This window comes from Pseudophryne corroboree, chromosome 6 (genome assembly GCF_028390025.1).
Source record: "Pseudophryne corroboree isolate aPseCor3 chromosome 6, aPseCor3.hap2, whole genome shotgun sequence".
Taxonomy (NCBI): Eukaryota; Metazoa; Chordata; class Amphibia; order Anura; family Myobatrachidae; genus Pseudophryne; species Pseudophryne corroboree.
Window position 1 is genome coordinate 62535936 of NC_086449.1, and position 22478 is coordinate 62558413.

At 44.4% G+C, this 22478-nt stretch overlaps 1 protein-coding gene across 1 annotated transcript in view; it reads left to right on the forward strand.

Annotated features, from left to right (window-relative positions):
- The window catches only part of LOC134936140 (A.superbus venom factor 1-like), a 251373-nt gene that overhangs the window by 65213 nt on the left and 163682 nt on the right, over positions 1 to 22478 (forward strand). The window contains exons 6-10 of the mRNA XM_063931057.1: positions 594 to 676; positions 13596 to 13683; positions 14830 to 14932; positions 15163 to 15283; positions 16440 to 16555. Of these exons, the coding sequence (XP_063787127.1) occupies positions 594 to 676; positions 13596 to 13683; positions 14830 to 14932; positions 15163 to 15283; positions 16440 to 16555 (511 nt within the window). The remainder of the gene's footprint in view (positions 1 to 593; positions 677 to 13595; positions 13684 to 14829; positions 14933 to 15162; positions 15284 to 16439; positions 16556 to 22478) is intronic.

Sequence of the window (22478 nt, forward strand, 5' to 3'; positions counted from 1 at the left end):
AATTCCCCCATTAGTATAAGGTAATAGATTTGGCTCCCCTGGCTGCCTGCAAAAACAGCCGCTTTGCATCTGAACCAGGCCCATAATCAAGGGCATAGCTACCATAGGTGCAGGAGGTGCGGCTGCTATGGGGCCCAGAGCTGAGAGGGTCCCACCTTCCATGTTGAAGTTACATGTGTTGTATACAGTTATAGGGGCCCTTATATGGTATGCCATAATGTGACTTGGGGGTTCTGTGTTAGTATAGTGTGTACTGAGCCCTACAATGTGACATAATGTGAAATAGGGCACTACTAAGGTTCATTAAATAAACTAGGGCACTGTTATGAAGCATAACATTAATTAAGGCACTACTGTGGTTCAGAAAATGAACTAGTGCACTATTACAGGGCATAAAATTATCTGCTGCAGAGAAGTGTAATTCTAGAAGCATTGGGACTGGGCCCATTCAAAATGTTGTCTACGCCCCTGCCCATAATATACAACGTACTGTAAATGCACCCATTACTTTGGAAGAACTTAAGCAATTATATACATAAGTGAATCATGGTGTAAGTGAGCTCTATGATGAGATATCTGTTCTCTCCCTGTAGTGTGGGTACATGGACCATATCAGCAAAATATAAGGACTCTCCATTGCAAAATTACACCACACACTTTGAAGTGAAAGAATACGGTAAGATATCATTATTGTTCATAGAGGCAGGTGGGCCATTAAGTCCAGCAGAGGGAATCGTTGAATGGCTCAGACTTATATTACAACTAAAAACACACAAACATAAAAAAAATGCACGCTGACGCTAAAGCTAGATCACATATGCCCATCAATGCCCCTATGAAATACAACAAGAAATGGCCACTTACATAATCCCAAGTAATAACCACCATTGCCAGCATTTTCTTGTACATGGGGGGTCATTCTGACCCGTTTGCTCGCTGCTTTTTGTCGCAGCTGAGCGAATGGGTCCCTACTGCGCATGCCCTGGTGCCGTAGTGCGCCGGCGCATGCCAGGTGGCCGACGGCCATAGCAGGGATGCGATCGCCTCTGCCTGATTGACAGGCAGAGGCGGTCGGTGGGTGGGAGGGGGCGTTTTGGTGGCGTTTCGTTGGAGTGGTCCGGCCAACGCAGGCCAGACCGAACGGGGGGCGGACCACAGCGGCTGCGTGACGCTAAAGCTGCGCTGGCCGGGAGCTACTCTTGGAAGTGCAAAGGCATCGCCGCTGCACGATGCCTTTGCACTTCTGCGGGGGGGGGGGGGGGGATGGGGGTGATACTGACATGCGGGGCAGACTAGCCCTGTCCTGGGCATCCCCAGCGCATGTCAGTGTGATTGATCGTAGCTGTGCTAAATTTAGCACGGCTACGATCAACTCGGAATGACCCCCCATGATCTCCAGCTTTTGCCGTAACCCTTTTACCCTACAGTGCCCACACAATGCATCTTATCTATCAAATAAACACCAATATGGTGGCCAAAATACAAATATAAACTTTTTCTAGCTATTTTATAGAGATGTGCGGTGGGCACTTTTGGTGTTTTGTGTTTTGGTTTTGGATCTGGATTGGATTTGCCAAAACCACCCTTTCGGGTTTTGGTTTTGGATCTGGATGATTTTTGAAAAAAAACAACAACCCTAAAACATAAAAACAGCTAAAATAACAGAATTTGGGGGTAATTTTGATCCTATGGTATTACTAACCTCAATAACATTCATTTCCACTCATTTACAGTCTATTCTGAACACCTCACACCACATAATATTGTTTTTAGGCCAAAAGGTTGCACCGAGGTAGCTGGTTGACTTTGCTAAACGACACAAGTGTGCGGCACAAACACCTGGCCCATCTATGAGTGGCACTGCAGTGTCAGACAGAATGGCACTTTTAAAAACTAGGCCCCAAACAGCACATGATGCCAAGAAGAAAAAGAGGTGCAATGAGGTAGCTTGATGACTTTGCTAAGCGACACAAGTGTGCGGCACAAACACCTGGCCGGTCTAGGAGTGGCACTGCAGTGTCAGAAAGGATGGCACTTTTAAAAACTAGGCCCCAAACAGCACATCATGCAAAGAAGAAAAAGAGGTGCAATAAGGTAGTTGGATGACTTTTCTAAGCGACTCAAGTGTGCGGCACAAACACCTGGCCAGTCTAGGAGTGGCACTGCAGTGTCAGAGAGGATGGCACTTTTAAAAACTAGGCTCCAAACAGCACATGATGCAAAGAAGAAAAGAGGTGCAATGAGGTAGCTGGATAACTTTGCTAAGCGACACAAGTGTGCGGCACAAACACCTGGCTCATCTAGGAGTAGCACTGCAGTGTCAGACAGCGTGGCAGATTTAAAAAATAGGCCCCAAACAGCACATGATGCAAAGAAAAAAAGAGGTGCACCGAGGTTGCTGGATGGCTAAGCTAAGCATGAGAAGCTGAGCCACCAGTCATGAACATAGGCCAAGGCCTTGACCATTCCTTGCCACTTCGTGTAGTGAATGGCATATTGGCAATTTTACATTTCTCATCAGATAATTTCTTTTTTTTTCTGATTATTAATTTTTGCTTCTTGGATTTTACACGCCCTCTTTGACATTGGGCATCGGCCTTAGCATACGACATTGATGGAATTGCATCGTCAATGTCATGACTGGTGGCAGCAGCAGCTTCAGCACTAGTTCTAGGAACTGGAAGTGGTTCCTGATCTTCCACTATTTTTCCCTCCAAATTGTTGTTCTCCATTTCACAGGACAGCACCCCTTTATTATTACAGCACACAGAACAGTGCCCCTTTATTTTCACAGCGCCCCTGTATTCTTATAGCATACGGCACCAGTGTAATGTTATTTTAACAGCAGCAGCACCCCTGAATATATACAACATACAGGGCCAGTGTAATGTTAATAAGACATCAGCACCCCTATATTTCACAGCATACAGGAACAGTGTGCTTTTAATTTTTAACTGCACCAAAATTTTTATAGAAGACAGGGCCAGTGTAATGTTATTAAGACAACAGCACCCCTATATTTCACAGCATACAGGAACAGTGTGCTTTTAATTTTTAACTGCACCCACAATTTTTATAGCAGACAGGGCCAGTGTAATGTTATTAAGACATCTGCACCTCTATATTTCACAGCATACAGAAGTAGTGTGCTTTAGGATTTTAACTGTACCCAAACTTTTATAGCATACAGGGCCAGTGAAATGTTATTAAGACATCAGCAGCACCCCTATATTTCACAGCATACAGGAGCAGTGTGCTTTTAATTTGTAAGAACTGCACCCAAACTTTTATAGCAGACAGGGCCAGCGTAATGTTATTAAGACATCAGCAACACCCCTATATTTCACAGCATACAGAAGCAGTGTGCTTTTAGATTTTAACTGCACCCAAACTTTTATAGCAGAAAAGGCCAGTGTAATGTTATTAAGACATCAGCAGCAACCCTATATTTCACAGCATACAGGAGCAGTGTGCTTTTAATTTTTAACTGCACCCAAACTTTTATAGCAGACAGGGCCAGTGTAATGTTATTAAGCTATCAGCACCCCTATATTTCACAGCATACAGGAACAGTGTGCTTTTAATTTTTAACTGATAGTTATTGGAGTAACGATTCATGTGTTAAAGCTAGGAGCAACAGGTGCTTAAATATGTTAAAATATCACTACTTGTCTCAATTAGTCGAGGACCCAACTAGGGGTACAACTATTCTACATCTAGTAATTACTAATAATGTGGACATCATATCGGATACTAAAGTTGGGGAGACTTTGGGCAACAGTGATCACTATATGATCACATTCAACATCAGTTTCAGGAAACATAGTGTAACACTGTAGGGGTGCAAGGCGCCTCTTCCTGGGGAATATGGCAGCACGCAGCAGCTGAGGAACAACACAAGTCCAGTTTCTGTTACAACTGGCCCCGGCCAGTTTTATTGAAACAGAAAATAAAACAAACACCAAAAGAAAATACATTGCCTGTCCGGCACTAACTAAACACAAGATATTCCTAACTATCACTAAACAAAAACACAGAGTTCTCCAGTAAACACTGTATAGCTCACTTGTATCCGGAAGCGTGTTTCTCTCACACAGATCCCTCCAGTCTTCCCAGGCAGTCTGCCCATACTAATCAGGCTAGCAGCCCTATAACACTCTTACACAGCTGAAACCCTGATTAGCCCTCTGTGAGGCCAAAGACCCGAACTGGGCCCAATGTCTAGAACTCGCCTTATCTCTCTCTCAGAGCCTTTACCCAGCTTTTACAGCAAACTGAAAAGGTTCTGACAAAACAAAAGCATTTTTCCTAGAAGTTAACATTTTCTAAAACATGTAAGACAAGAACCTGGGACAAACATACTTGCCCTCAAACACTATCCCAATGTTCTTGTCACATATCCCCCTCCTCTGTTTCGACCTAGGGGCCGGAACACTTGTAGCCCCCAAACAGAAGATGCGAGACAATGCATCTGCGTTGGCCAATTGTGTTCCCGGTCTATGTTCGACCGCAAACTTAAAGTCCTGCAACGCTAGAAACCATCTAGTTACACGAGCATTCTTGCCTCTATTTACATACATCCATTTTAAAGGGGCATGGTCTGTCACTAGTCTGAATTGTCTACCCAAGAGGTAATATCTCAAGGTATCTAGTGCCCACTTAATGGCCAAAGCCTCCTTTTCCACAATGGCATACCTTTTTTCATGCTCATTGAGTTTCCTACTCAAATAAATGATAGGGTGTTCGTCCCCATCTCTGGTTTGGGACAGCACAGCACCTATCCCTACCTCTGAGGCATCTGTCTGTACCACAAATTCTTTTGAAAAATCTGGTGTTATCAACACCGGTTGTGAACACAAAGCCACTTTTAACGCTTGGAACGCTTTTTCTGCATCAGGGTTCCATTTCACCATATTTGACTGCTTCCCTTTGGTAAGGTCTGACAACGGCACCGCTGTGGTCGCAAAATTGGGAATAAACCGTCTATAGTACCCAGTAATTCCCAAAAAAGCCCTTACCTGTTTTTTATTCACTGGACAAGGCCAGTTTTCAATAGCATCAATTTTATTCAATTGGGGCCTAATCAGACCTCTGCCTATGGTGAAGCCCAAGTATTTGACCTCCTCCATTGCAAGGAAGCACTTCTTTGGGTAAGCAGTTAACCCTGCCTCTCTGATTGAGTCCAGTACTGCTTGTACTTTAACCAAATGGGACCCCCAGTCTGTACTGTGAATTACCACATCATCCAAATAGGCAGCTGCATATTTTCTATGGGGCCTCAAAATTTTATCCATCGCCCGTTGAAAGGTTGCTGGAGCCCCATGCAACCCAAAGGGTAACATCTTATACTGGTACAGCCCCTCCGGAACCGAGAAGGCTGTTTTTTCTTTGGCGCTATCAGATAAAGATATTTGCCAGTAACCTTTGGTCAGGTCCAATGTGGTGAGAAACCTGGCTGTTCCTAGCCTTTCTACAAGCTCATCCACACGGGGCATGGGGTATGCGTCAAACTTGGACACCTCATTTAACTTACGAAAGTCATTACAGAAGCGTATGCTACCGTCGGGCTTCGGGATAAGCACTATGGGACTGGACCCTCACTGTTAGACTCCTCTATGACTCCAAGTTCTAACATGGTTTTAACTTCTTTAGAAATAGCTTCTCGCTGAGCTTCAGGAATCCTATATGGCTTTAAATGAACCCTGACCCCTGGTTCTGTGACAATGTCATGTTTTATTATGGTCGTTCGGCCAGGCAGCTCTGAAAATATCTCCCTATTTTGGATGAGAAATTCTTTAACCTGATTGTTCTGATCAGCTGATAATGTCTCTGACACCTTCACTGCGGGAAGCAACCGGGGTGAAGACACCGAAGGGCAAGGCTCCGCTGACAGAGACAACCTATCTTTCCAGGGTTTGATTAAGTTAACATGGTAGATCTGTTCGGGTTTTCTCTTATCCGTCTGGTATACTTTGTAATTAACCTCATTCACTTTTTCCCTAATCTCAAATGGACCCTGCCATTTAGCTAGGAATCTGCTTTCCACAGTGGGTACCAAAACTAGAACTCTATCTCCAGGAGCAAATTCCCGTACCTTGGCACTCCGGTTATAGACCCTCTGTTGAGCACTTTGGGCCTGTTCCATGTGCTCTCTGACAACAGGTACCACGGCTGCAATCCTATCCTGCATTTGTGTTACATGTTCAATAACGCTTCTATAAGGAGTGGGCTGTCCTTCCCACGTCTCTTTGGCCACGTCCAACAGCCCTCTGGGGTGTCTACCATACAACAAATCAAATGGAGAAAACCCCGTAGAGGACTGAGGAACTTCTCTGACGGCCATTAACAAGTAGGGCAACAAACAATCCCAGTTTTTCCCATCTTTATCAACCACCTTTTTTAACATACTTTTTAATGTTTTATTAAACCTTTCCACCAACCCATCAGTTTGGGGATGGTAAATGGACGTCCTGAGGTGAGTGACCTTAAATAATTTGCACAATTCTTTCATGACCCTTGACATAAATGGAGTACCTTGGTCAGTCAAAATTTCTTTTGGTATTCCCACTCTACTAAAAACCTGCACCAGCTCCCTAGCTATCGCCTTGGTTGTGATAGTGCGTAAAGGGACAGCCTCAGGATATCGAGTGGCATAGTCCATTATTACCAGGATATACTGATGGCCCCGAGCGGACTTTAACAAGGGCCCCACGAGATCCATGACTATTCTGTCAAACGGGACCTCTATAATAGGCATGGGAACCAGTGGGCTCCTGAAATGGGGTCTAGGGGCATGATACTGGCATTCAGGACAGGAAGAACAATATTCAGACACTTCTTTATAAACCCCTGGCCAAAAGAACCTTTGTAAAACTCTTTCAGTGGTTTTTTCTGCCCCTAAATGTCCTGCTGTAACGTGACTATGAGCTAAATCTAGTACCGTTCTCCGATAAGGCTGGGGTACTACCAGCTGTTCCACCACATCCTCACCCTTTTTGACAATGTGGTACAAGAGCTCATTACAGATGGCCATGTGGGGATACGTAACCCTGTCACCTGGTACCACAGGCTCCCCATTAACAATCTTAACATTCTCTCTAGCCTTTATCAAGGTAGGATCCTTTTTTACCTCCAGGTCAGGCACACTTTCGTTTCTAACCACTATGTCTCTGTTCCCAGCAAGAGGGTCCTCACTGGACTCCCCGTCTGTCACTTCCCCAGCCAAACTGGCAAAAGGCAAAGGGTCAGAAAGTTCCGAAGACACACGTACATCCATACAATCACCGGTATTACCAACTGGCTCTTCACTTCTCACATCTGTTGATAAACGTGATTCCCACAGTTTCCAAAAATGAGGAAAATCCCTCCCTATTATGGCCTTATGCACCAAGGTGGGGACCAGTCCTACTTTAACCATTGCTGACCCACAACAAGTTTCTATATTCACTTCAGCAGTGACATAATATTGGGTATCCCCATGTATGCAAGTTACCCCAATAGGTATTTGCTGGACCTTTAAGGGGTTCACTAACCCAGCTTTCACGAGGGTAACTAAACTTCCTGAATCTAGCAAGGCCTCTACCCGGTTACCCTCTAAGAACACATCACACATTTGTTTTTCCAGCTCAGGTGAAGGTACCACAGTACAGGCTAACCTAGCAAAGAAAGACATTCTGCGACATTCAAAGGCAGCATCACATTGCATGGGTTCTTGCATGACTGGGCAATTGGCAATAACATGACCTGGCATACCACATCTAAAACATTTAACCACACGATTATCAACCCGTTTGGGCAACATAGACCGTTCTAGCCCCATTGGCCTGTCTCCAGGGCCAGTGTTTACAGTCTCTCCAGCCTTGCGTTCTCCTAACCGCCCAGCAACGTTTTCCCACAGAACAGTCTTACCAGTCTTTACTGAAGGGCGCTGTCGAGGATCTATGGGTTGCTGGGTGGTCATCAGTAGTTCCTCTGCTGCCAAATACCGCTCTACCATGTCCACTAATTGGTCAGCAGTACCCGGGTTTCCATGGCTCACCCACTTGCGCAGGACCATGGGCAAAGATCTCAAGTAGCGGTCCATGATGACTCTTTCAACCATCTGGGGACCAGTTAATGTCTCTGGCTGTAGCCATTTTTTTGTTAGCTGAATAAGGTCGTGCATCTGGGAGCGCGGAGGCTTCTCCATGGCGTACACCCAACGGTGCACCCATTGTGCTCGTACTGACAGCGTGACTCCCAGGCGGGTCAGGATCTTAGTCTTTAGTTTATCATAGTCCCGAGCCTCAGCAGGGCTTAAATCAAAGTACACTTTTTGGGGCTCACCTGACAAAAAAGGTGCCAGCAGACTGGCCCACTGCACTTTCGGCCAGTTCTCACGCTCGGCAGTCCTTTCAAACGTGGTCAGGTAGGCCTCCACATCATCAGCCTCTGTCATTTTCTGCAGGAAGTGACTGGCCCGTATAGAACTAGAGCTGGTCGGAGCACTGACGGCCACATCTCCAACCCGAGCTGCAAGTCTCTGCACCACTTCTGCTAAGGCCTCTCTATCCTGACGCTGTTGCCTCCAATTTTCCTCCATTGCCACCTGCTGCTGTCTGTTGGCCTCCTGCTGTAGTCTCCAATTTTCCTCCATAGCCACCTGCTGCTGTCTATTGGCCTCTTGCTGAGTCGCTGTAGCTTGCAGCAGGGCTTTAAGCAGTTCCTCCATGTCGACAGATTTTTCAGGCGGCTTTGTAGCTGCTTTCACCCAGGACATATATCAAACCCTTGGGGTGAGTCTCAGCAACTTCACACTGGGCTGTATCTGCATAAACCACCGTTTTCTGCAGGCCTCATAAAGCTGCTGCTTTCACTTATGCGCAGAGCGGCATGCTCGCATTCTCCACCAAGTTGTAACACTGTAGGGGTACAAGGCGCCTCTTCCTGGGGAATATGGCAGCACGCAGCAGCTGAGGAACAACACAAGTCCAGTTTCTGGTACAACTGGCCCGGCCAGTTTTATTGAAACAGAAAATAAAACAAACACCAAAAGAAAATACCTTGCCTGTCCGGCACTAACTAAACACAAGATGTTCCTAACTATCACTAAACAAAAACACAGGGTTCTCCAGTAAACACTGTATAGCTCACTTGTATCCGGAAGCGTGTTTCTCTCACACAGATCCCTCCAGTCTTCCCAGGCAGTCTGCCCATACTAATCAGGCTAGCAGCCCTATAACACTCTTACACAGCTGAAACCCTGATTAGCCCTCTGTGAGGCCAAAGACCCGAACTGGGCCCAATGTCTAGAACTCGCCTTATCTCTCTCTCAGAGCCTTTACCCAGCTTTTACAGCAAACTGAAAAGGTTCTGACAAAACAAAAGCATTTTTCCTAGAAGTTAACATTTTCTAAAACATGTAAGACAAGAACCTGGGACAAACATACCTGCCCTCAAACACTATCCCAGTGTTCTTGTCACAATAGTTATAAGGGTTCAACAAAAACATTTAACTTTAGGAAGGCTAACTTCAGTATGCTGAGATGTGCATTAAACGACATTGAGTGGGAAATTTTGTTTCATGGTAAGAACACTTCAGAAATGTGGGATGCTTTAAATGGGTTGCTAGATAGCAATATTCACAAATTTATTCCCATGAACAGTAAGCGCAGGAGTACCAAACTCAAACCGATGTGGCCTAACAAGAAGTTCAAGGCTGAAATCGATAAAAAGAGGCGTGATTTCAAAGCATTTAAATCTAATGGAATGGAGGATTCATTCCAGTACTTCAAGGAATGCAATAAAAGATGCAAAAATGCAATAAGAGCAGCTAAAATTGAAAATGAAAAGCAAATTGCTATAGAGAGTAAAACCAATCCTAATTTTTTTTAAATACATAAACAGTAAAAGGTTAAAAAAGGAGAACTTAGGTCCATTAAAAGATGAATTTGGAGTATTGTTAAATGATGACGAATCAAAAGTAGAAATACTGAACAAATTTTTTTCATCAGTGTTCACCAAAGAAGAACTGACGGTGGGAGTAGTGCATAGCGATAGTGACAGTAAGGATTCGTGGTTAGATACTTGTTTCAGTGAAGAAGTAACCAGGGAGAGATTACCCAAAATAAAGATTAATAAATCACCTGGCCCGGACGGACTTCATCCGTGGGTTCTTATGGATCTTCGGTCACATCTAGCAAGACCCCTATACTTGATTTTCAATAGTTCAATTAGATCTGGCATGGTACCGAAGGATTGGCGTATAGCAGAGGTAGTGCCATTATTTAAAAAGGGATCCAAAAATCATCCGGGTAACTACAGGCCGATTAGTTTGACATCTATAGTGGGGAAAATATTGGAAGGAATTCTAAGGGATACCATACAGGAGTATCTGCAGACCACTAAGATTATTAGCAAGAACCAGCATGGGTTTGTGAGGGACAGATCATGTCAAACTAACTTATTTAACTTCTACGAGGAAGTGTGTGACAATCTTGACCAAGGAAAAGCAGTGGATGTGGTCTACTTAGATTTAGCAAAAGCCTTCGATACAGTGCCTCACAGGAGATTAATCATCAAATTAAAGGAGCTTGGCCTAGGAAAAACTGTTTGTACATGGATAAGTAACTGGCTGGAAAACAGGGTACAGCGAGTAGTGGTCAACGGGAAGTCCTCAAGCTGGACACCAGTAGTCAGCGGAATACCACAGGGGTCCATACTCGGGCCACTACTGTTCAACATATTTATCAATGACTTAGAAATAGGCCTGGAAAGCACAGTGTCAATGTTTGCAGATGATACTAAACTGTGTAGGGTAATTAATTCAGAAATAGATGTGGAGTCTCTGCAGAATGACTTATCTAAACTTGAAATATGGGCGTCTAAATGGAGAATGAGGTTCAACATAGAAAAATGCAAGGTTATGCATTTTGGGACTAAAAACAAACTTGCATCCTACATAGTAAATGGGGAAAGTCTAGGGGTAACAGTTTTGGAAAAGGATTTGGGGGTACTCTTTGATAAACTTAATAACCGTATACAATGTAACAGTGCAGTAAAAAAGGCAAGTAAGGTGTTAGCGTGCATAAAACAGGGAATTGAGACAAGGGACGAGGATGTAATCCTGCCACTGTACAAATCATTGGTACATCCGCACCTGGAATATTGTGTTCAGTTTTGGGCACCACTGTATAAAAAAGATATCGGTGAACTCGAAAGGGTTCAAAGGCGAGCTACTAAATTGATTAAAGGGCTAAAGGGACTGGATTATGAGGAAAGGATTACTAGGTTGAACATGTATACACTGGAAAAGAGGCGTCTAAGAGGAGACATTATTAATGTCTTCAAATATGTAAAGGGGCACTACAAAGAGTTATCAGAGGAGTTATTTATTAAAAGAACTCTGTTTAGGGCACTCACTGAGGCTGGAGGAGAGAAAAATCTGCATGCAACGGAGGAAAGGGTTCTTTACTGTTAGGGCAATAAGGATTTGGAATTCCTTGCCAGGGTAGGTGGTAATGGTGGACACTGTAAATGCATTTAAAAGGGGATTGGATGAATTTCTGATTGAAAAGGATATCCAAGGTTAAATATTGAAGTTGTTAATCCGGGTGTAACATGATTTGTAGTTGTTAACTAGTCATAAAACATTCTTCAGCAGGTACATTAAGATCAACTCAACTTAATACAAAACATAGGTTGAACGCGATGGGCATTTTGCCTCTTTTCAACCTCGAATACTATGTTACTATGCTACTATAAAAAAAAATGCACCCAAACTTTTATAGCAGAGAGGGCCAGTGTAATGTTATTAAGACATCAGCACCCCTATATTTCATAGCATACAGGAACAGTGTGCTTTTAATTTTTAACTGCACCCAAACTTTTATAGCAGACAGGGCAGTGTAATGTTATTAAGACATCAGCACCCCTATATTTCACAGCATACAGGAACAGCGTGCTTTTATTTTTTTAACTGCACACAATTTTTTATAGCAGACAGGGCCAGTGTAATTTTATTAAGACATCAGCACCCCTATATTTCACAGCATACAGGAACATTGTGCTTTTAATTTTTAACTGCACCCAAACTTTTATAGCAGACAGGGCAGTGTAATGTTATTAAGACATCAGCACCCCTATATTTCACAGCATACAGGAGCAGTGTGCTTTTATTTTGTAAGAACTGCACCCAAATTTTTATAGCAGACAGGGCCAGTGTAATGTTATTAAGACATCAGCACCCCTTTATTTCACAGTGCCCCTGCCCCCTGTACAACACAGTGACAGCCAGGACAGCAACACACATGTACAGCTGCAGCACCCAGCAGTAACACCAGTGACAGCCAGTACAGCCAGGACAGCACCCCTAACACAGCACAGATACACCACAGTGACTGCGGCAGCACCCCAACAGAGCACACACTAACCCCACGCCACCACCCACAGAGAGAGACAGAGGTCTGTCTCCCTCACTCTCCAAGTCCGGAGTGAAAATGGCACCGATGCGCGGCTCTTTAAATGGGATCCAAAGCCAGTGAGAATCCGACAGCGGAATGATGGTGTTTTGCCTTGTTCTGGTTTCCGAGTCTGGTGGGAAAACCCGAGCCGGACTCGTATCCGGGCTCGGGACATGATGTTCGGTAGGGTTCGGTTCTCAGGGACCAAACCCGCTCATTCCTAATTTTATATCTAGCAAATAGAAACTAGAGCCCCTTTTTCACACATCAATTTCTGCATCCCTGTTACCAGATGGAGTCACCTACCTGCCATCTGTGTCACAACTGGCTGCCTGTGGCATCTGTGAAACCTATGGCCACTCATCTGCAATTGTAGCTGGCATACCACCTCTGGCTGTTTCCGTCAGTGCCATAACTAGGAGTGTGCAATCAGTGACACTGCACAGAGAGCAAGGACCCTGTGGGTGGCACCAGTTCAGCCTCATGTCTATGGCTTCTGGCAAGCAGGGTGTCCTGTATTCTGTGTGGCTGATTGTGAATCATGAGGATGCCCGGTCATCACTGCACTTACCCCACCGTCTCAGGAGGCGGTGCCAACACAAGGCGCATTTGTGCCCTGTTACGTCTCCTGTTCCTGCTATTATGCTTCATGGTCACTGCCATAATGGGCAATGTTATATGATCCGCTCTAACAAACTAGTCTCCAGCAACTTCATTCATCCTATCAGTGGTGAAGGCAACCTATTTAATACAACTTCTCTCACTGAAAACCAGAACCTTGGCTCCTGATCCTATTTGACGTTCATGTATTCTGTTCCAGTTGACTGCTCCATAATTGTTTCACAGCATTCTGCACTTATTCCAGTTACCTGCTTCAGTTTTTGCTTCACAACAATCTGTTCCAGCTTATACCAGTTATCAGCTACAGTATTTCTAACAACCTGTTCCAGTTACCTGCACCAATATACCATTACTACTACTAATACTACCATGGGCTACATATAGTCTCAATATATTTTCCTTATCACTTTTTTACATCCAAGGATGCAGTTATTGTTATTCTTTATCTTCTTCTTCTTCTTCTACTTCTTCTTGTTGTTATTATTATTATTATTATTATTATTAGTGTGCACTCTCCTTTCTTCTCACATGCAGTCCTACCAACTTTTGAGATCAAGTTGATACCAGAGCGGAGTTTTTTCTATTTCAGTGATGCTGAGTTCAGAGTTTCTATAAAGGCACAGTGAGTATATACTTAGTCTGCAAGAGATATATTTGATTTTAAGCATATATTTGTTTTTGAATCCGAGCAATGAGATACTCAATTGGAAACACTCCGGACATTTTAGTAATATCTGTGTGGGCTACTGATCAGTGATATTCCTACAGGAGTTGAATGTTGATCTTTTTTACAAAGCACAATATGGTCAAAGTCTGAATCCCCCAGATTTCTTCCGAACCACCAGGGTTTATGAAGTAAGATGAGAATTAGTGCAGAGTAGAAGTGGTTGTTTGGTGGACTGAGGGTATTGATTGCTAAGTATTGAGTTGTGCAAAAATTGTGATTTCTGGAATATGCAAAAAAGTACAATTTTTAAATGAGATATAGGCACGGAGAGGGCATGTTGCTAGCTGGGTTTTTTGCTGAGCAGCCATTTTTGATCACTTGGCAAGGTAACTTGGTTTTTGCAGCAGTTCGCAAGGTGAAGATTGTGTTTCTTCCTTTATGTTAAATGTGACATGTTTCACATTTTGTGTATTTCAGTTGCATTGAAAAAGTATCTTTAGGTACACTTGCCTAATGTAAACCAATGTTATAACAAATACAAGTGCAACATGTAATAAATATATTCGTGGTGTTCCCATAAATCTCATGATTACCATAAGCCAGAAATGAGGCTATACAACAATGTTTAGTAGTATTGAGATTGTCCGAATGTGGTTTCATTTTGGAACAGTGCACAGCTTGGGATGGGTGTAGTATGGTATGCCGGCGGCCGGGCTCACGGCGACCAGCATACCGGCACCGGGATCCCGACCGCCAGCATACCGACAGCATTGCGAGTGCAAATGAGCCCCTTGCAGGCTCGCTGCGCTCACCACGCTGCATACTCGATGCGCCACACTATTTATTCTCCTTCCAGGGGGGTCATGGACGCCAAGAGGGAGAAAAAGTGTCGGTATGCCGGCTGTCGGGATTCCAGCACCGGTATACTGTGCACCGGGATCCCGACAGCCAGGAAACTGGGATATATTTACCTCCTCACACAGTTAGGAGCACTTCTAGTTTACAGAGATATGTTTTCATGTGTGTTAAGTCAGTATGTCACTCTGCATTTAGCATCCAGTGCTCTTTATTGATCTGTGTGAAATCACCCTTTTATGCTAGGTACCTCTATGGGAAGAATGTGGATGGCATGGCATATGTTATGTTTGGGGTGAAGAAGGATGATGAAAGGACCAGTCTGACACATACTCTGAGGAGGACCCAGGTATGACAAATTATGGTGCTTTGGCCCAGCGAATGGCTATATGACCCAGTGAAGTGTTATATACAGTACTGTAGGATGAACACTGCATCAAGTAGTGTATATCCTTGTAATTGTCATTTTAGTTGATTTTGCAGATTTATTTTTTTATTCTAATTTATGATTTTTAAAGTCTTCTTTTGTTTCTTTATTGTACTTCTTTTAATATCTTGCTGTCAACATTCTTTTTTCAGATTAAAAATGGAAAAGGAGAAGCTGTGTTGAAAAAAGAAGATCTTCTGAAGATATTTTATAATGCAGATGATATGTTGGAGTACACGCTGTATATGTCTGTAACCCTTATCACTGACTCTGGTGAGCATTGGCGAGTGGGGCTATGGAACTGTTTGCACATATACGTTTTCAACTTCTATCGCCTATATTTTTTCAAATATAAATTATTTTATTTAAAATAAAATCACTAAGGTAAGAGTCATTGGTTATTGGTTAGATCAGTACTCCTTTTTTGTAGTGCTCACTGAGATATACTTCCAGCACCTTTCTGGTAAAATCATATTTAATTTCTCTGACTTGTACCAAGAATGAGAGGAAATAATTTAGAAGTGCATAAAATAGGGGTCCAGAGCATGGAAGTTAGTAAACATATTGTATCAACTTGTAACTTTTGATTGAATAAAGGGTATTTACTTCATAGAAAAAAAAAATCACATTGTTATGTTCAGAAAAAACAAACATTACGCTTCCCTGTCTGGTGCTGATTTAGAGGTGGACTCAAGGGCCCTACACACTGGCCAATTGGCCGCCGAGGTGCCCGGCGGTTGATATGGCTGACGGATGACCCGGTTGTGCAGGGGGGTTAACGGGGACTGTGAAGTTTTTCACTCATCCTGTCACTGGTCCTTATAGCCCTGCATGCTAATATGGATGATATTGTCTATATTGGCATGCATGTATAAATGAGCCGGCACCAATGATAAAAATGAGCGCGGGGCAGCGCATCGTTCATCAATGGTGCATACACACTGAAAGATATGAACGATATCTCGTTCATTAATAAATGAGATTGTTCCAATCTTTCAGTGTAATCGGCCAGTGTGTAGGGTCTATCAGAGTGGTCCTGCAGTTTTCCCAATTGTCGTTATTGTGCGTCTGCACAAGACCTGCTGTACGCATATGCTGCGCTACTGCTGCAGCTTTTGTTGCAGCACCCTGGATGCTGCAGCCTGATTGACAGGATTGACAGGATTGACAGGCTGCAGGCATTTCATGGTGGGTAGAGGGTGTGTTTCAGAAAATGGGGGCGAGTTGGCCCATTTTCTTGGCTTCTGAAGTTCACTGTCTTCTGACATAGATTTACTGGCCTTGTGCACCATAGTTGTGGCAGCTGATGGTCGCCCTTTGGAGATCTGATCTTGCATCTTTGGACCACAAAAGCCTGAATCAACTGATGTCAACTTCTGAGCGCAGGTGATTGCGTGAATCATGTAATGTATCTCTGTCTCTATTCCAGGCAGTGAAATGCTGGAAAGCAAGCTAGAAAATATATATATTGTGAAGTCACCATATCAAATTATGTTCATCAAAACTTCCAAATATTTCAAACCTGGATTGCCCTTTGATTTTACGGTAAGTGGCTGTTCATACTACAGTTTTCCTATCCCTTCCTTTTCCAAAAAAGAATTATACAGTGGGTGCTGATAACAACAGTTTAGGGAGTGTTTAGAATTCAGCATTCAGGTTAAAAACCACGGGCCAAATGTAATAGAGTGAGAGTTTCAGAAAGTGAGAGATTTGGTAAGGTTTTTCAGTTCTTTTTAAAGTGGCAATCATTTATACTGCAAAATCAGGTCGATCTTACTGTGTAAATGATTGCCACTTTAATAAAAACTGCAAAACCTTACCAAATCTCTCACTTCTTGAAACTCTCACTCTATTACATTTGGCCCCACATATTTGATTTCATTTATCCCAGCTGATAAGATTAAGAAAAAAACAATGGCTGGATGTATTTACGCCCGTGTTCAGCAGCCGTGGAGGATGCCGGCTCAACTCGGATGTTTTTTTTAAAGGAGTAACCAATTACAAGGCAAAAACCATGCCTTGTAAGTGATTGTCCCTTTAAAAAACGTCCGAGTTTGGCCAGCCTACCGCACGGCCGCCGAACTGTTTGCACAGTTGAGCAATTATTTTCTACTGCACACATGTCCTGTATGGCTGTTTCCGCCAGTGCCATAACTAGGTGTGCGCAACCACTGCCACTGCAATGAGAACAATGGCCCCATGGGTGGTACCTGTTCTACTCCAGTGGCCATTGCTCCTGGCTAGCAGGGTGTCCTGCATTCTGTGTAGCTGGTCGTGCATCCAAGACTGCTGTTGCATACAGAGTTGCTTGTAGCTGAGCCAGCAGCACACAGCCATGGGTGTTCTTGGGCGCTGACTGAGAGGTGGCCTGAGGTGTTCTCATAAAAGGCTGTTTCATGGGTGTGTTAACATAGTTATGGGAATGTTACCGTTGTGTCAGTGAATGCAGCTGTGTATCCAAATGCAGGTCCACTGCCATAAAGGCCATGTTCAGAGGAATTTGGGAAGAAAACACGGGCCCTCATTCCGAGTCGTTCGCTCTGTATTTTTCATCGCATCGCAGTGAAAATCCGCTTAGTACGCATGCGCAATATTCGCACTGCGACTGCGCCAAGTAATTTTACAATGAAGATAGTTTTTTTACTCACGGCTTTTTCATCGCTCCGGCGATCGTAGTGTGATTGACAGGAAATGGGTGTTACTGGGCGGAAACACGGCGTTTTAGGGGCGTGTGGATGAAAATGCTACCGTTTCTGGAAAAAACGCGGGAGTGGCTGGAGAAACGGGGGAGTGTCTGGGCGAACGCTGGGTGTGTTTGTGACGTCAAACCAGGAACGACAAGCACTGAACTGATCGCAGATGCCGAGTAAGTGTGGAGCTACTCTGAAACTGCTAAGTAGTTTGTAATCGCAATATTGCGAATACATCGTTCGCAATTTTAAGAAGCTAAGATTCACTCCCAGTAGGCGGCGGCTTAGCGTGTGTAACTCTGCTAAAATCGCCTTGCGAACGATCAACTCGGAATGAGGGCCACTGATCGGGCCATAGCGTTGATGTTGCAATGAGGGCTGATGGTAGAGTGTTTAGAGCCATCAACGCAATGTCCTTGGACACTGAAAGTGGGCATCTCAATGCTTGTCCTCGCTGTCACATGCTGGTGCATAAGGAGAGGGCAGAAAATAGCATGAGAATTACCAAAGATAATATATCCAAAATATATCCAAAAATAGCCAAAGTAGAATACAAACCTCTAAAAAAAATCTCTAAATCTACAAATCTCTAAAAAAAAAAAAAAAAAGGGGGCAAGTTGACTCAATGGCAAAGCAAATGGAGCACAAATATAATAAAAGGGGAAAGGTATTTCACTGAACAATGTAGTCACAATCGGTTGTGTCACCAAGCGCAGTTATCTATAAAAGTGGCAGCGAAGTAAACAAAACACCACTAGATGATAGCAATAGAATATGAGCACAGTGATAAGTCAATAACAATCCTTATGGTACAGGCAGGTAGTATAGGGTTAGTATACACAATCAAAATAATGAGAAAAACAGTGTGTGTGCAGGCAAATCAACAGGACAATTACAATAGTTCAGTATTAGCTATTATGTATATAGCTTATCCTATTATGAACCTGAAGAGTCCATCCAATAGTGATATCACAGTGTTTTTCTAATTGTAGTATGGAGCTGCAACCAGTTGGCGTCATATACACACACAGATATATCGTGCATATACACTAACAGGTGGTGATTGCACCTGAGATCAAAACCAGGATTAGTGTGGTGTAGAACGGGAGGGGGGGAGGGGGGATTGGTAGGTAAAGAATGGAGAAAAGAAAGAAAGCTGGGACTGGGGGGTAAACACTGGAGAGAGGGAAGAAGGCGGGGATTGAGGGGTAAAGAATGGAGAGAGGGAAGGCAATGGGGGTGCAAGGATGACACAAAAGGAGTGTAAGGTACCAAGTATGGGGTAGTATAGGAAGTTAAAAGGGGTGTTATTGCAGAGAAGGGATAACAAATAATATTAGTACCGGGTGACCTCTCACCGGAGGTCTGGGATACTTAAATATAAGAGTCCTGAAGTCAGGATCAGCGTCTCTGAAGGCAACCGTGGGAGCAGCCAGGGGGGAGAAAAGAGCAACCAAAGTCAGCCGTCCAATCCTCTTTACAAGGCAGCAGACACCCCAATGTCACCGCTGTCGCAGACGAGGCTTCCAGGGATCAATACCAGCCAGTCTCTTACTGTGGGCGGTAAAGGAGGAACGGAGCCGCAGTCGCTTGAGAAGACACCAGCGGGAGCAAGCAGGGAGGGAAGGAGACTCGTCGGGACTCCTCACCTCGGCGCCTCTCATCCGCACCCACGGTCTACCCACTCAGCAGCGCACCCCCACGAGCCCGCAGCCGAACAGCACACAGCCCCGCAGCATGAATCCCAGGCGCAGGAGGGAGCACCCCGTCCAGGGTCACAGCGAGGCAGGGAGTCCAATCTACTCTCTCCCGCAAGAGGAGCCAGCCGTGCGGAAGCAAGCGGGCAGGGGCAGTCAGCCGCCAGCGGGAGCAAGCAGGGAGGGAAGGAGACTCGTCGGAACTCCGCACTTCGGCGCCTCACACCCGCGCCCGCGGTCCGGATAGCACACAGTCCCGCAGCACGAATCCCAGGCGCAGGAGGGAGCGCCCCGTCCAGGGTCACAGCTAGGGAGGGAGTTCAATCCACCTCCTCCCGCAAGAGGAGCCAGCCACGTGGAAGCAAGCGGGCAGGGACAGTCAGCTGCCGGGTGCCAAGGGGGGACAATCTCCGATTTCAACAGCCACGCTGAGCAACTCCGAGGTCTCTCCCAGGTAAGAGGAAGCAGGCAATGTGGGCGCAGGAGTAGGGAGAGGGATATCCCCAGCTGGAAACCTCCGAGTACACAAGGTTCAGCAGCAAGATGGCGCCGAGTAGATTTTCTGCTCAGAGGGGCTAAACGTTTAGCCGGACTCCGGGGTAGAGAGAAACTGTGTCCTGGGTTCATACAAAGTCCAGATGGTCCCTGTCCACTATCTCTTCTATAAATATTATTTATACGGCCGGGCAACGGTAGAATAGTCACCCGGAGGGTTATCTCAGGGACGCTAGACACAGAGCTGATTAAAAAGCGGCCTTCACGGAAGCCCCGCCCACCGGACTATATACATATTCTTAACAATTACTGCAATCTCAGTTCTCTGTACATAGGGTGAAATCTGATTGGCCACGCACGAACACAGCCTTTATTCACTTTAACAGCATATATCAGGTCAGATAGAATAATGTAGGTTATGAAACACTGTATACTAGTATTTTAATATTGATGGTAGAATTCCAAATCTGAACAAAATTATACTTTGTTCCGCGACATCACAGTGAACGCAAACTGCCAGAACACAATATTGCACACTGCACACAGAATGTAAAGGGTGACAGTGTGGACTGACTGCCAGTAGCACTACAATAGATAGACCCTCTCCCCACAGTTGCTACTATTAAAATGGCACATGATAACTTGCAGGACAAACCCACACCTCGCACATTAAAAGGTGCAGGTTTATCCCAAAACTTTGCCATTGCAATAGCCTGTGAGTTTTTAACTTCGAGGCTATTACATTGGCCCTCATTCCGAGTTGTTCGCTCGGAGTTTTTCATCGCATCGCAGTGAAATTCCGCTTAGTGCGCATGCGCAATGTTCGCACTGCGACTGCGCCAAGTAACTTTACTATGAAGTTAGTACTTTTACTCACGGTGTTTTCATCGCTCCGGCGAACGTAATGTGATTGACAGGAAATGGGTGTTACTGGGCGGAAACACGGCGTTTTAAGGGCGTGTGACTCAAAACGCTACCGTTTCCGGAAAAAACGCAGGCGTGTCTGGAGAAACGGTGGGAGTGCTTGGCCGAACGCTGGGTGTGTTTATGACGTCAGCCGGGACCGAAAAGCACTGAACTGATCGCACAGGCAGAGTAAGTCTGGAGTTACTCAAAAACTGCTAACTCGTTTGTGATCGCAATATTGCGCATACATCGGTCGCACATTTAAGAAGTTTAGATTCACTCCCAGTAGGCGGCGGCTTAGCGTGTGTAACTCTGCTATAATCGCCTTGCGTGCGAACAACTCGGAATGAGGGCCATTGTGTGATATAGGGAGAGGTTTCTAGAATGAAAACTCGCACAATGTAATATGAGTTTCATTACATTGTGCGAGTTTGACAGAAGCATGCACAGATCAGTGAAATCCGTGCATGCTTCTGTCTGTACAAGTAAAGAAATAATTAAAAAAGTAAAAAAAAAAGACATGCAGACCTCCCAAAAGCATAACCAGCCCCGTCTTTGAGCCGATCCTGCTTGCTAAAATACAGGGAAAATATTGGCTAGGGGTTCCCATATTTTAACAACCAGCACTGGGCTCTTGGATCAGCCCTGGTTCCAAAAATATGGAGGGAAAGGGACGTAGGGGACCCCACATTTTTTAAACCAGCTCCGGGCTCCACTAGTCAAGGAGATAATGCTACTTTTATGTAGGTCCCTGTGGCAGTAACATTATGCTCCCAACTAGTCACCCCTGGCCAGGGTTCCCTGGGGGAGTGGGGACCCCCCAAAAAAGGGCCCCCTCCAGGCACCCAAGGGGCAAGGATGAAGCTCGTGGGCTATGGATGGTGGCCTGATAGCCATAAAGTGTAAAAATAAAATTCAATATTGTCTTCTTCCATGAAACTACAAGTCCCAGCAAGCCTACCCTGCATGCTGGTACTTGGAGAACCACAAGTAACAGCATGTGTAGTATTAAATGGCTCACTGGTATCTGTAGTACCACAACAAAATACATTTTCCAATAAAGTCATTATACAGGCACCGTAAAAGGAATACTTTAATAAAACACACTTACACACTCACATCCACTTACCTACTGTCCCATGGAGCCCCTCAAACCCCTTGTCAAGTAGCATCCATGCGATACTCATAAAAGAATTATATACTGTGTATGTATATATATATATATATATATATATATATATATATATACATACATACATATTTATTCCAATAGCCCAGCACTCCCAAAAATACATAGCTGGTAGTACCAACAGGTTGCCCGCTGTTGGTACTGGCATCTCATTCAATGAGCAACGGCACTCCAAGCAATAAATAATGAACTCTCAGGCAGCATGTTTGACAATGTTTCAATGCCTTTACTTAATACATGGCATTTTCATCAGGACTATATATATATATATATATATATATATAAAAAAGAGAAATTGATATTGCGCCACATGTGATGGAAAACACGTATCAGATATGTTATTTATAGAGATGTGCACCGTAAATTTTTTCGGGTTTTGGTTTTGGATTTGGTTCCACGGCCGTGTTTTGGATTCGGACGCGTTTTGGCAAAACCTCCCTTAAAATGTTTTGTCGGATTCGGGTGTTTTTTTTTCAAAACTTCCTCAAAAA